General features: G+C 42.8%; 1 protein-coding gene across 1 annotated transcript in view; it reads right to left on the reverse strand.

Moving 5' to 3' along the window:
• Window positions 1-216: 216 nt before the first annotated feature.
• Window positions 217-14877, reverse strand: part of PIK3CB (phosphatidylinositol-4,5-bisphosphate 3-kinase catalytic subunit beta) — a 68101-nt gene continuing 53440 nt past the window's right edge. Inside the window, exons 16-24 of the mRNA XM_036389175.1 lie at window positions 14742-14841; window positions 12352-12530; window positions 11599-11708; window positions 11228-11306; window positions 5617-5784; window positions 5065-5188; window positions 3863-4008; window positions 2315-2447; window positions 217-1838 (exon numbers count right to left, since the gene is read on the reverse strand). Of these exons, the coding sequence (XP_036245068.1) occupies window positions 1701-1838; window positions 2315-2447; window positions 3863-4008; window positions 5065-5188; window positions 5617-5784; window positions 11228-11306; window positions 11599-11708; window positions 12352-12530; window positions 14742-14841 (1177 nt within the window). The 3' untranslated portion in view covers window positions 217-1700. The remainder of the gene's footprint in view (window positions 1839-2314; window positions 2448-3862; window positions 4009-5064; window positions 5189-5616; window positions 5785-11227; window positions 11307-11598; window positions 11709-12351; window positions 12531-14741; window positions 14842-14877) is intronic.

The raw sequence follows: 14877 nt of genomic DNA on the forward strand, positions 1-14877 counted from the left end.
TACTATGCTGTATATTAAAAAAACCAGCCCTAAACACAAAACCAACCCACATAACAGTTTTACTTTTAGAATATTCTAGAAGTAGAAGTCTTTTCAGAGAGATAACCCCTAGGGTGAGGAGAAGAGAATCAATGCCCTACACAGAACTGACTCCAGGTAAGTTCTTAACCTTTAAAATAAACACAGAAACCCCAAAACAACAAAAGCAAAACACTCTCAACAAAGTAAAACCTACTTTAATTAAATTCATACATCATCCAACATTTCTATGCAGAACAACTGTTTAGTCAAAAAGTAAATATATATGTTTAATCTCTTTCAAATGTCCACAAGAATCAAGAGCTACCAGTGTTCCTTGGAGAACAGGCAGTAGTTAAACCTCTCTTGCTGATGTCCAGGAAAGTTTGTTACATCTTTTAACCAGCAGTCCCCTATTGCACATAACAAGTTTGCTCTCCATTTAAGCACCTAAAAGCCTGGTACCTCACTAAATAAATTAAAACAAATCCAGTTTCTTCAGCAACCATCTTCAACATATATATCTCAGTAAAGCAACATTCCTGCAAGCTTTTAATAAATAGAGAGAGAAGATCAGCAACTGCATTGGTGTTCTGTGGAATGATCTTTCCCCATCAACTCTTGCTTCTCCAACCAGTTGGGGTTTTTGGTATGTATGCTTTAAAAATCACTTTGTGTTGTTTATTTAATGAGAACATCCCTTACATAGGTCAGTACATTTCACAGGGAAGGACTGATCTGAGATAGGAATTGCAGCGTAAGGCTGGAAGGAGCTTCTTGCTGGAACCAAACCAAACTGTGCCTCTCTGGGAGCTGCAGGCAAAGCCCCAGAGGCTGAGTGGGAGACTGTGACCAACGAGGGATTCTCAGGCACGTTTGGAATTGGCCTAACCTTCCTCCTTCTGAAGGGCTTCCTTTGTGTGTTAAGTCAGAGGAACAAAGCTGTGCAACCCTGAACATCTGGATGCTGCATCACATCTGTCAGGTCTCCCCCACCCTTCCTTCAGCAGCAGCACAGACACGAAGCAGCTCCCTGCAGTACAGTGATACCATGGTTGCTATTTACAGTAGAATTAATGCATCTGTGCCAGTAGGGCAGAGGTCATATGAAAAATATACACAATACACTCATTTTTAGCCAGATTAGGATATAAAAAAAAAAATTACTCTTCAAGTCCTAACTTTAAACGAAGAACAGTTCTGCCAGAGGTCTTCAAACCTCCTGAGGATATGTTAGAGCACATTACCCTAACGTATAAAAACAAATATTTACACCTCCATGAAGTACCAAAGAATTTTTAAAAATGCCTAGTAGCTCTCAGCGTGCAAAGTCAGCAGGAACTGATTATCCAGGATGTTCACTAACTGTAGAGACAGTCTTGGAATCAAGCATTCAGAAGCAGAGTGCAAAAGACTCAGGAATTATTTCAGTCCATTTCTTCTCACTGTCGTTTCCTCTCTTAGTTTGGATCATTTCATAGAATCACAGAATGTGCTGAGCTGGAAGGGACCCATCAGGATCAGAGTCCAACTGCTGGCCCTGTGTGGGGCTCCCCAAGAACCTCCCTGTGCCTGAGAGCATTGTCCCAGTGCTTCCTGAAGTTTTGTTGGTCCATACCACAGAAACTCTTTACAAACACTTATCAAGGTAACCTTCAGCTTAGTGCAAATGTGAGCATCTCCTAGGACCTGTAGTCCTTTCTGACAGTGTGAGCCATCCAGTTCACTTTAGTAGTCCAACTTTCCCGCAGAGCTTCATCAAACTTTTGCTTGAACTGTTTTAGTGCTTCTTCCTCACTCTTCCCTAAGGCCAGGGAGTCCTAAGGCAACAGGGAAACAAGGACTGTTAGGAATCTTAAAATGCACAGTGAAAGGCTCCTTCACCTTTCAACACAAGCCACAGTGTGTTTTGTTCTCCTTTGACACTTTTTCTGCTTACTACTCATTGAGCAATACATCAATTGGTTTTAAGTAATAAATCTTCCTGGGTTTAAAGATAAAACTGAAAGAGAATGAAGCAAATCATTTTCACCTTTCCAGGTCTGTGCCTGTGCATGAGCCAAGATGTGAAATACCCCTGAGATGACTCCATTTAAGATGCACAGATCCTGAACTCATTCTCTGAGCACTAGGCCTGACTACAGACCTTGTCCTATAGAGCTGAAAAAGAAAACTTCAAGGACTGTGTGGAAATCTTCACAGAAATGAAAAACAATGAAAACTTATTAATCTTGGAATCAAAAAATCACATCCTGGAAAAATGCTGAGTCCTGCTGAGCTGTAGCTCTTACTGTACCTTGAGATACTGGATGTCCTTGACAGAGGTGAGCTCTGGCAGCCCTGCAGTCAGCATCAGTGCAAAGAGGGTAATAAATAGGTTGCCGTGCTTGCGCAGGATCAGGTAGGCTTCCTCACAGTACTGCCGGAACCTGGGCACGGGCAGGGAGCACAACAGGCCAGTCACACACTGCAAATGGCTCTGGGATCACACACTAGCTCTGTATCTGGGATCTGCAATCTGGGACCTGTCTGACAAACACACACTGTGGGACACAGCACAGAGACAGAGATGCCTGCAGAACCTGTTTGTGCATCCCCACAGTGTCCTAGGTTGACTATATGATGCTTTTAGCCCCAGTTGTCTGCTCTGTTTATGCTGAATAATAAGTTTTGCACCTTTAGGACTTGTTCCAGAGAGTGAAGGGGGGAGAGAAGAAGCAGCAGTTTGTTTTCTGCACTCACTCCTCCACACTCCTGCTCCTGGACTGTGCTGTCTGCGGATGGACAGACAGCAGGACAGAGCTGTCCTTTGCTTTAGTTAGTTGTAGCTAGCTGAGGCAAAGAAGTTCCCTGGACTGTGGTTTTTTCCCTTTCTTTGGAGCTGTTCAAACCTGCTCTGGACTGAACACCCAGCAGAGCACAGGCAGCTCCACCTGTGGCCACTGGGCCGGGCCTGGCCTGTGACATTTCCAGCACTGAGGGACTGATCAGAGACTGAGTGAGCTGAGCTGCAACCTGGGGAGGGACTTCCTCAGTTTGTCATCTCTTTTGGAGCAACAAGGGGTTTTATTGTTTAATATTGTTTAGGTTTTATTGTTTAATAAACAGGTTTTTTCCACTTTTCTCCAAGGAGGTATTTTCTCCCGGACCGGTTGGCAGGAGGGGCCAAATGAATCTGCTTTCCTAGAGGAGCCCCTTTGGGGGTCTCTCCCAAATTTGCCCTGAACCAGGACACACAGACACATCCCATGTCTCCCCAGCGAGCCCTCAGTACAAAACACCACCAGCTGCTCTTCAGAAAGAACAAAAGTGCCAGAGCTCATGGTCCCATCTCCCTGAGAATTCGTTAGGTGAAATGCCCTGATGATCCTATAGGGTGGGCTACAGTGGAACAGCCAAAGCTCTATTGCAATCCCTCCAATCTCTGCCATTTCTAATTCCTTCTGTGGTCAAAACTGAGCCAGCTCCCAGGGCTGGTGGATCAGGAGCACATGGCTCCTCATGGCCAAGCATCCAAGCAGGGCCAGCACAACGAACATGCCCTGATGGACAGGAAGGGCAGGAGGGAGCCTCTTCCTAAGGCAGTGCTTGAACAGCAGCCTGGCAGCCCTGCCTGGAGCCCAGAGCTGCTGCAGGCAGAGCTGAGCCCAGCAGAATCTGCCACCTCCTGCTGTTCTGGTTCTGCAGTCATCTGTGGGCATTCCAGCTCAGGGAGAGCAGTAGATAGCCCTGTAAATGCATGCTGGCACACTTCCACACAAGTGCAAATGAGGAAACCAACCCCAGGTAAGTTCTGGTATGCTGGAAGTTATCTCAATTACAAATAGATCAAAATAACACTCACCGACCAAATTTTTCAGTGTTCCCTGTTTTTCCTTGTTGAATGACATGAATGAAATCATAGGTGAGTATGAAAGGTACCCGTTCCCTTTTAATTCCAAACTTGGACTTGAAGTTTCCAAGAATATGCCCAAAATCTATGTGAAAGAGCTAAAAAAACCAAACCAGAACAAAAAAAAAAAAAAAAAAAACAAGTGAAAAATAATCTCTCCAGTGAAATGTGTCACTTTTCTAATATCTCTACAGGTATTAAGAACAGTTAACTCCTAACATGACTCTCCAAAACCTGTGGTTTCAACCCTTTGGGAGAATTTGGTTCTAAACCACTTCAAGATTTAAAGCCAGTAATAACATCCATACACTTCTGAGTGACCACTGCAGCAAAAGATTCTCTCAGGTTGAAGCTGCTGCTGCCACAGACAGCTTGGTGGCAGCATCAGACAAGAATGAGCCCAAGGATGAGCCCACAAGGATCAACATCATCACATCCAAGGCCTTCCCACACAAGGACAGAGGCAAAGGGAGCAGAGCTGAGTTAATCTGAAGGACCCTGTGGCAGCTCCCCATGTTAGAATTGAGGTTAAGGGCATGGCAGCTTTCTTCCAGGAAGTACAAACTTAAAAAGAATACTGTAAATATCTGTAAAGCTCTCAATTTTATAACCCTTGCTGATTTTCTAGAAGAGTAATTTCAATTAAATCAGACAAGTTACATTACAGGGTAACAATTAAGAAAGCAGATGTCTAGGAGCTCCCCCAGGTTCTGAGTGCACAGCATTGTGCTGGTGCTGGGTTCCACTCTGAGCATTTCTGCAGGGCTGAGCTGCACAGACTCACTTCAGGGAAACCACACTGCTCCAAAATGCAGTTCATGGATTTTTAAGGGTGGTCTTTTGCAAGATACCCTAAGACCACTTTTATTCAATGAATCTAAACCACTAGAAAGCCTCTTGGATATTCTGTAAAAGCTCTGCAGAACAGCCTCTCTCAATACAGAACTGCTGATGGACCAGGCTGTGCTGTCCTTCCCCCAGCATTACATTTCCTTTCCTTGAAGCTCTCTCCAACCCTCAGTGAACCACAGACATCAGTTCTACCCATGTGTGCCCTTCCTTTCATCATGGCACCAAAGAAATGACAAGTTCTCAAGAGAACCCTTGCACTCCAAGGTCACCAAAAGCATTCTGCCTACAGAAGGTTTTTTTACCTGCCCATTTTTCCTGACCATGATATTGTCACTGTGTCTGTCACCAATTCCCAGCACATATGTAGCTACACAGTAGCCAGCACAAGACAGAGTAAATTCTTCAATGGCTCGATCCAAGTCCTCTCTGCAACCACAGAGAAAATTGTATTAGTTCACACTGATGGAATTTATTTCATGTTTTGGCCTCAAAAAAGATTTTTACTTGTTTAAACTAGAAGTCCATTAGGATGCTGCAAAACCAGAATTACTTGAGAAAAAAATACTGTAAAGGTAGCTGCGGAGAACAAGCAGTATGGAAGGCAACATCAAGGTTTGAGACCCATGTAGTTTCCTTGGGTTTGTTTGTGCTGCCAAATTTAATATAACTTACTCAACAGCACACAGCCAAAATACTGCAAGTGCCAGGCCCAAGGGTAGCATGAATCTCAGGCAGAATTTGACATGCTAGAAAAACAATTAGCAAGAAACCACCCCTTCCTCCAGACTGAAAGAGAAATTTCAGAGGAATTTTGTAGCTCATCCTATAGCTGAGAGAGTAAGTGTAGAAATTACCCTAAATTGTACTCCTTCAGCCAGTTCAGGAGCGCGTCCTTGTTGAAGGCAGCAGCTGCAGCAACGTTGCTGCTGTTTAACTGAATGTCAGCAATGGTTTCTGAGCTAGAAACAGCCTCAATGAGGCCAGAGTGATCTCCAGTTGCCAAACAGCCATAGGGCAATATCCTGCAAGGAAACACAGAATCATGTCAGAACCTAAACCAGCAAAGTGCTTCTTTGATGTATTCAATGTTTGGAGATGGCTGAATGCTCATGTGAACAGTAAACTCTAAAGGGGCAATATACAGGGGTTGTTTGTAAAGGTTAAAGACCAGCAATACATTTAAAACGTTCATTTTTCCTATCTTGTATACAGATGCAAAGAAGAGAAACACTTTAAAAGCCTAATTTTTCCTTTTTACTGGAACCCAGTTTCTTGTAACTTCCCAAGATGAGCCACAGAGGGAGCCCTGTGCTTGCATTTGTGAATTCCTGCCCGGACAGACCCTGACCTGCTCCAGTTCATTACTCATAAATTATTGCTGGAAATGCAAAAGAGGATCTTATCCTTTTCCACCATCTTCCTGCTTCAAAGGAAAATGCTAGAAATCCTTCTTAATATTAACATAAATAATGTTTTCCAGCTCATACGAAACGGAAGCACAGAAACCCAATGGAAAACAGGAATACATCTCTTAACTGGCTTGGTATCTCAGAACACACCTGTGCATTCACACACTCTGACCAGTGAAAATACCTGTTACCATCTCACTGCATTACAGTGAGACACAGTTCAAGATGAAAATCAAGGAGAGGTGTGTATAAATAGGTAAGTGTGTCTTTTCCCAATACATTTCCTCCCTTCAGATGCTTAAAAAGCTGAACAGAATGGCAACACCCCGTGAGATGGGAGCTCAGCAAGGTAAACTTACAGCAAACTTTTCAAAGGCGATGCATCACAAATTGAGGTGTCTGCTCTTGTGCCAGGCAGCTCAGGCCAAGCATATGATCTCAATTGTGGTCATGGTCCATGGGTAAGAGAATGAATACCAACAAAAATCTACACTGCAGCACACAAGGTATAGACCAGCACTCACTGACTTATAGAGCTGTATAAAGCAACTGCAGGACATGAAAACTGAGGTGAAAATTTGATCCATTTTCAAATGAAAATTGATCATGAAAATTGATGTCTGAAGGTACATACATACATATATATATATTATTTATAAAGCTTTACTGCTTATGAAACTGTCATTAGTATTTATATATAAAACTATATATATATTTTATATTTATATATATATATAAAGTTTAATATAAGATATTAAATTTAATAGCTACAAAGCATAACCATGTCTCTTAACTGACAAGCCTATTATCTCAAGCCATGGAAGAAAAATAAATAAAATTCCTTACAAAATTAAACACGTTTTTGCCTTATAGCTATCAGGGAACTGAGCAGTTCTCCACCAAAGGGATAACACAACTGAAGTGGTGCAAATAGTGATGCCTTGGAGGGGCTCCCTAGAACAGAGCCCAGACAAGATTTAGAGAATAAAGTGGGTGTTTATTAAAGGCCTTCAACAGCCACACCTTGGGCAGTCACAGCCTCCCAGAGGCTACACCCAAGCTGGACAATGGGCACCAGTTTTTCAGACAATTATAAATTTGGTCCATTTACATATCAGGGGTTAATTCTCCAATTACAGCTTCAGGTACTAAAGTCATTTGCTTCTCTCAATTCACTTTTGTTTGTACTTTCAGGGCCTGAGACAGTAAAGTGTCCTTGAGCTTCAGGCCCAGAGGGATTGTTTTGTCTGACCAAACTGTGAAGACAGTAACTCACACTCTGTATGGAGTTCAGAGTTGTGCACTAATGTAGTACAGGATCTGAAAAATATGAAAGCTAAAATCCTAAGGCATCAGAAACAGTAATGATATAGATTGGGATTCTTCCTTGCTGGCAACAAAGTGCACTGAAAACCAGATTCAGCAGGGTATTTCAAGTGGACTCAACTTCAAAATACAGCAGAAGTGCAGGCTTGGAACGTTCTTCCCGTTTCTGTTGTGAGCCCTGCCCAGTCCCAGCCCTGTCCCCAGAGCAGGGCTCTCCAGGAGCAGGAGGGTGGCTGGGACTGCCCCTGGGCATGGGGAAGCTCTGCCCATCCTTATCAGCACGGCCCAAATGGCAGCAGCCAAAGCTGGCCAGGTTAAAGTGCACCCTGGCCTCCTCCCACGGCAGCGCAGCCCAGCGCGCTCGGGCTGAGCCGGGCACACGGCCAACAAGTTCCCCTTCAAAAGCAGGCAATGATGAAAGCCTGCAGCCCCTGGAGGGCTGTGTGCTCACAACTGCAGGAAAAAACATCCTTGTCAGAGAGACAGTTTGACAGGAGTCAAGTGAGGGACAAATCCTCTGGGCCCTTTCCATCTCATCCTGGTCTTTCTGACTTCAGCATCTGTCAGCAGGATATGCTCTCTGCTTTTTAAAGCCATGGACAGATCAATACTGAAATCCTGGGTAGGACAGAAAATTCTCTTCACTCATTTAAAACTGTTCTTTATTTCAAGTGTTTAATTCACCAAACCAGTGCCCTTCCAAACACACACAAAATACTGGTGATTTATCAACACAATCTCTGTAACTTCAGGTCCAATAGTTTAAAAATGATGGCATGTTAAAGAGTTGTAACAAATATATTTTCCAGTATGTATGTGAACTCTGATTTCACTCATACACAGCCATGTAACCTCAGATCTCACACATGTAAGGGAGACAAAAAAGAGAGCCCACTATATACAGGCACTGAAACAAAAAAGTGTTTTGGAGAATGTGCTGCATCTGGTCAAAAAGTAACCAAACATTAAATACTTCTATGACAATTTACCACAGCAAAGGCAACTTGACATAGATCAAACTCCTCAAATTCATTATTTTTGTTGCTGTTGCTTTACTAGTTTCTCCACTAACACAACTTTGATGCTATAACACAGCTAAAGCAGCCCAAACACTTTCTAACACAAGGATTTTCCTGAGAGGTGCAGCACCACAGGCCCCACAGCATCCTTGGGAAGACAGATGTTGTGCTCCTCTGCTGTGCCATGTATTTATAACAGGCCATCTACTTCCTGCTCAGTGTTCAGGTACAAGTTTGTCTTAGAAATTAGGGTGTGGGGATTAATTAAAAAACACACTTTTTGCTTTGTTCATTTCTCTCTGCTACTTGGATGATGTTTGAGGTAGACTGACAAAGGCAGAGTCCTCTCAGTGTCAGTGTTTGTCTCGCTGCTGGTCCTGTTCTGGGAAGCAGATCCACCCTACACCCCAGGCTTTCCTCACTGTGCCCACACAGGGAGAGCCCAGGATGAAGGACTTACAGGAGCACATGGTGCCATCCTCCTGCTCACAAATGTCCCCTCTGATACACCCCCTGCCCTGTTTGGCAGCCACAAGACAAATTAGTTGGCAGTTAAACAAACAAGCAAACATTTCTCCTCCTTCAGCTCTCAAAGTCAATATGTATTTGGCATTTCTCTCTAGAGCCGAGAAATCCCACCAGGAATAAAGTGCCTGCTTTAGACACAGACTGAGCTTAGCTTTCATTTTCCATCACTGCTAGAGAACTGAGTGTGGACTGCAGTGCAATTAGAGGGGAACTGATCCTGTCCCCAGCTCAGTGGTGCACTGGCTGCCATTTGATCCATGCCTCATGGAAACTGGACAATCTGCTTGTGGCAAAACATCACTGATGGGGAGTGGCAGCAGCCAGAGCTGCTCTGACACTGCTGCCATGGGTGAAGCCCTGCTTTTACTTGGATGGAGTTACCAGACTCTCCACAGTGGAAAAAAGTTGAAAAGTGCAAAATCCATTGTGCATCCACAAATGGAAACAACTTCAGGGAAACTAAGGATGATGACACAGGGCAACAAGCAAGAACTGCACTCTTTGGTATGGCCATGTTGCACTGTGTTTTTCAGGAAAGCAGCTCTTTGACACTACTTTTTCAGCTGAGACCATGCTTCTCACCCAAGCAAAAAGTAACCACTGACTCCTGACTCACAAACATGGCAAAGAACTCACTCCACCACTGCTGGCTCATGGATTCTCGAGTTGTCTCTTCTTGAGAGAGATGCAGGCTACAAACACAGAGATGCCAAAGCCTCACCTGGTTGTGCCCTCATGCTCTGGGTGCTCTGAGTGCTGTTTTGGCCAGTTCTGTTCTCAAGGAAGGTCATTTCAGAGCCTTCTCTTGGCAAGTGCCCGATGAATCTCTTTGACAGACACTGAACTGTAACCCTGCCTCAATCCCAGGATTTTATTTCATAATGGTAACTATGACAGGATGAATGGAAGGAAGATGCTCCCAGTTAAGCAAACAAATTGAAGAGGCCAAATATAGAACTTCCATTCTCACTAGGAACTTCCCCTTTCTACTTTTTTTTCTTCGCAGAGTTTTAAGAAAAATCTTGGACATCAGAGCTACTTTTTTGTTTTCCTTTGTTGTGTTTTTTTTAAAAAAAAAAAAGGCTTAGTCAGGAAAAGCATATTTGATGACTCTCATCACTATTCCTGTTTGCTAGGCATGGTGTGTGGCCCAGGCTGGAACCACAAACAGCTTCTGGGAAGGCAGCTACTGAGGAATGCCTCATCTGGGATTCCACAGCTGCCTGAGGCTGTCCTTGCCCCCAAATGCTGTATCAGCCTCCTCAAAGTCAATTTATAATGACATAAATGACCTAAGGGTTCTTCAAGTCAGTGTTCAACTTCACACACACTCAACCATCTCATCACAACTATACCTTTCCAGAAACAATTTGTAATTCACATTTCCACCTTTCCTTAAGCATTCTAAGCAACAAGTTGATAATTTTACTTACCTATGCTGATGTTATGTGCCTTATGTAGTTCCCACTACTATACTTGAACCATAAAAATTTTAAAACAGCTCCAAGAATCTAAATTAAGTACTTCAGGCAATATTTAAATATAAGTACTTCAAGACTTGTAAACAAAACTTAAACAGAGAATATTACAGGTCTTGAAACAGGCATACAAAATTTAATTTATGGCTAAAAATGGTTTCTAATAATATGATACCCAGTACCTTCCTCAGGACTACTTTCCTAAAGTGCAATTAGAATTTGTGAATTATGTTACCTAAACCTAGTTCATAAATTTGGGTGGAAAAGCTTCCCATGTACTAGAGGGTTGTGTGATAACACTGAGCAATGACTGATACTGTTGCTCTTAGGAATACTCCAGTATTCATTCAAAGAAATCACGTTTACCCTACCAAAGATACATAAGCAAGAAAGCTACTTTGCAAAAGACTTTGGAAGATACAAAGATATTTCTGGCTGGAAAAATGCAACAAGAGCAAGTGACTTCAGAGTTGCAGATGTCCCAGTGGCTCTAAGTGCTGGTGTGAGCAGCAATGAGAGCTCTGCTCCCAGCAGGAAGGAGCAGAGGTAACACAGCCTGCTCACCTTGGCCATGACAGCTGGAACCTGTGGAAAGCCTGACAGATGTGCGGAGAAAGGACAGTGGGGAAGGTGCTAAAAGCAGGAAAGCTTTATTTCTCAAAGCAGCCCCTCCACCCAAAGCAGCAGCCCTCAGGAGCTCCTTACCGGAGATCCAGGCCAGCCTCTTTCCACAGAACGTCCATCAAGCGCAGAATCTGCAGCGTCAGCATGTCCTGCCGGAGATCTGCAACGAGAGGGGACACCACTGTTCAGCTCCTTGCACTTCCTCCACATCCCTGCAGAAAAAGGGACCTAAAATACTCAGCCTAAGGGTTGAAGTGGTATTAATCATAATTACATCCTGACTGGCAGTGTCCATGCTTTGAAACTCAGTCAGAAGATGCTTAATTTGTTTACTGATGTCGGTGTAATCCATGTTTACATGATGGCAATACAGAAGAAAAACAAATAACTCAAGTGCAAACATGCCAGTGGAAAAGGAAAAGGAAAACATGAAAGTTTCTAGCATTGCTTACCATCACCATTTTTAAAGATGATCCCTACAAGATCTCCTCCAAACATTTTGTTGTTGTACACTATCCAGAGAGGCTTCATTTTAGAATCCATATATCTACACTTCTCAACACTGGAAGAAAACATGACAGAAGTCTTAGTCAAACAGGAATAATTCACCTGAAAAGATCTAAACATGGTTCAGAACATAAGAGAACAGGTAGACTTCCAGTCTGGAAGTTCCTAAATGCTCTGTCCTCTTTCATTCTGCTGCTATGTCATGTGCACCCACCAAGCTATGAATGCATTTGTTACACGTGGATGTATTTGATACTGACTGGTGAATGTATCTCTACTTCTTAAATCAAGCACCCTCATTTTCAGAGAAAATAGTTTTCTTTATATCCTTTCCCATGAATGTTTAGACTTTATATTTAAGTGCTGTGGAAAGTTTTAGTGGCCTTTGTGCTTCTTGTTAAAAACAGAAGTCAAGAATGCAGTCAAATTCACTTTTAGGCTTACATTTAAATATGTGTAGCCATGGTAACGCATTGACTAAGACAGTATTAAGTTCCATGGTGGATCACAAGTGTCTTCTAATTTAACTGATGCCTTAACCTCAGAAGATGCCCAGCAGAGCTTCTGTCAGTACAGGACAACTTCCCTGTGGCAGCACGTGCTGAACAACGCAGCCAGAGAAGTTCAGACACAAATGTGTTCCTGCTCTGCTGCTTCCATGCAAAGCTATGGTGAAATTGTGCTCATTCTCTACTTACTGCAGCTCTGAGAGTATCACAGAAGGATTCAGAGGAGACTGGAGGTCAGAAAGAGCTTCTCTGTAAGCATTTTGTTTCAAACATGTATGCATTGCATCTTTGCCTTTTGCTTTGCTTTGCTTCATGGCATTCAGCTTAATTAGACTATTTAAAGTCTTCATTTTATTGAGGGCTTCCACCTGAAAGAGATATTTTATCATTAAGAGTTACTGCTTTGATTTGAGATGTAAGATAATGTGAAATCCCATTTCACAACAAAACCAAGTATTAAATAATTCTACAACTTTTAAAAATAGAAATAATGGATGGAAATTAAGTTGCCCATGCTTCAGAAATAGCATTTTCATGACTGAGAGGGACATTGATGAGATGAAAGCTCCTAAGCTTTGAGTCACTTTTAAAAGCATGACTTAACATTCCCAAAAAAATGAATGAGGCATTTTAATGTATGACACATTAACACAAATTCCTTCTTCAAAGTACAATTTTTAGCTCCTTATTTCAACAAAGCACATAACATAGGTGCCCCCTAGACATGCAGAAGTAACAGAAATACTGATTATTTCATACTCTAACAAACTCAGACATTGCTGGAGATGAGCTGTGGATGCAGATACTTCATTGTTCACATTAAGTTGAATCCAGCAAGGAATGGCCCTGTGACCACTTGCAGACAATTCTCACACAACAAAGTCTTAGAAGTGTGTCATTAAAATCCTGCTGAAGTCAGGCAGAACACAAAAGCTTTAACTGGCTAAGGTGTTTAAAATCATAGCATCTCAACTAAGCTAAGTTTTTACCTTAGAAGTGTGTAAAAAGTCAAGGCAATTATTTGCAATAATATAGGTGGGCTAAACTCCTTGTTTCCCTTCTGTTTTGCAAAGTTTTGTACTGTTCCAAAATCTCTAAGGAAATTGGTGATGTAAATGTGTAACACTGACAGAGCAGAGTCCTTTGACAAACCTAGATAGCACATACAGCAAATCCAACTTCTACATCTAAGCAACTTTTTGACCAAATAGCTCTTCTAACAATCAGCTGTAAGATGCTGAGCAATACACAGATTCTGTACAAACAGCAGCAATGTAACAATTATGAAAGCTCTTTGCTATACAAGGAAGCTTCAGGCTGACTTACAAGGTGCTGAGTCAAAACTCACCCCTCCCACAGCCTGAACCCTGCCAGGCAGGATGCTGTGGAAATTGGATGGAGTTTGATTCTAAAACTGGGCAGTGGAGAGCTGCCAGGTCAGCCATCTGTCAAAACCAAAAGGGCTCTGCTTTTCCACTATTCTAGGAGCTGTACAAACATCAGTGACAAGGGAACAAAATGGAACCTGTGTTGTACAAACAGGAACTTTTTGAAGTATTTCTACTTTGAATTTCTTCCGTGTTTGCACAGTTGGGAATTTTTTTGCCCCTTCTTTGATTGTACTGACATTTGCTTCCTGTAAAGTGCACAAAAACTTTACTGACCTTACATCTATTGCTTAAAGCATTTCACCACCTACTCTTTTTATGATTTTGACAATGCTAACGAGCACACATGGAAGAGATGGTCTTCTCCACGTCCTGTGAGCTGCAGCAATAAAGAGCACAACAGAACATCCCTGTTCCAAATGCTCCCAAAGCAGTTTCAATGCAGACAAACACCACCATCAGTTACTCATCCACTGTGTGGATCTCTGAGGCCTGATACTGTAGATACTTTCACTCCAAAGAGAGATGAATTTTCAAATATTTTTAAGATCACAATCTAAATTAACTCACTAAAACCACATTAGAGACTTCAAACATGATTTGTGAGTGTCCCTTAATGAGCTGGTGATATAATTATTAGTGCTTTCAAAAGCAAACCTCTAGTACTTATTAGGGTATTTAAAAGTAAACATATCTCTCCTTTGTTCTCTCTTTTTGTGTGTGTGTAAATGAAAGACCTATATTAACACTAAAATGAGTATTTGGGTAATTTGCAACACCTTTTAACAAAAGCAAAAGCTGCAGGAAGTAGTCCTGAAGTTATCTAGGTAAAATGTAGAACAAGCCACCCTTACAGGGAGAAAAACTTGAAATGCACAGAAGCTCTTCTTCAGTTAATCCAGAGTTTCTTGTGTCCAGGAATACACAGGCAGTGCTGAAGGTGTCTCACAGGTCTTAGAGCACTGTAAAACCAGCTCCCTGAGGCCCCACAGCCCTGGCTGCCTTCTGTGCCATGGAGGCTGCTCCATCACTTGGCCCTTTTAATTCCCTGTCTCACTCAGGCCTCCTTCTCCTCCACACTGCCCAACTTTGTCAAGGCAGCCATTACCCTCCCCCAGGAGCAATGGAGTGAGGATGGGAGTTGCAGGCTTGGCTGGGTCAGGATGACAGGAAGGGAAGGGCAGTGCCTACCTGTTTAGCCAGCACCTTCATGTGAGCCACGCTGCCCCTGCAGTAAGCCTCCAGGATGAGCCCAAACTGCACCGACACGGCGGGGATGTGAACCTCCGACCTGCCGGGGAAAAGCTGCTCAGCAGAGCACAGCACC

This window comes from Molothrus ater, chromosome 10, assembly GCF_012460135.2.
Source record: "Molothrus ater isolate BHLD 08-10-18 breed brown headed cowbird chromosome 10, BPBGC_Mater_1.1, whole genome shotgun sequence".
Classification (NCBI taxonomy): Eukaryota; Metazoa; Chordata; class Aves; order Passeriformes; family Icteridae; genus Molothrus; species Molothrus ater.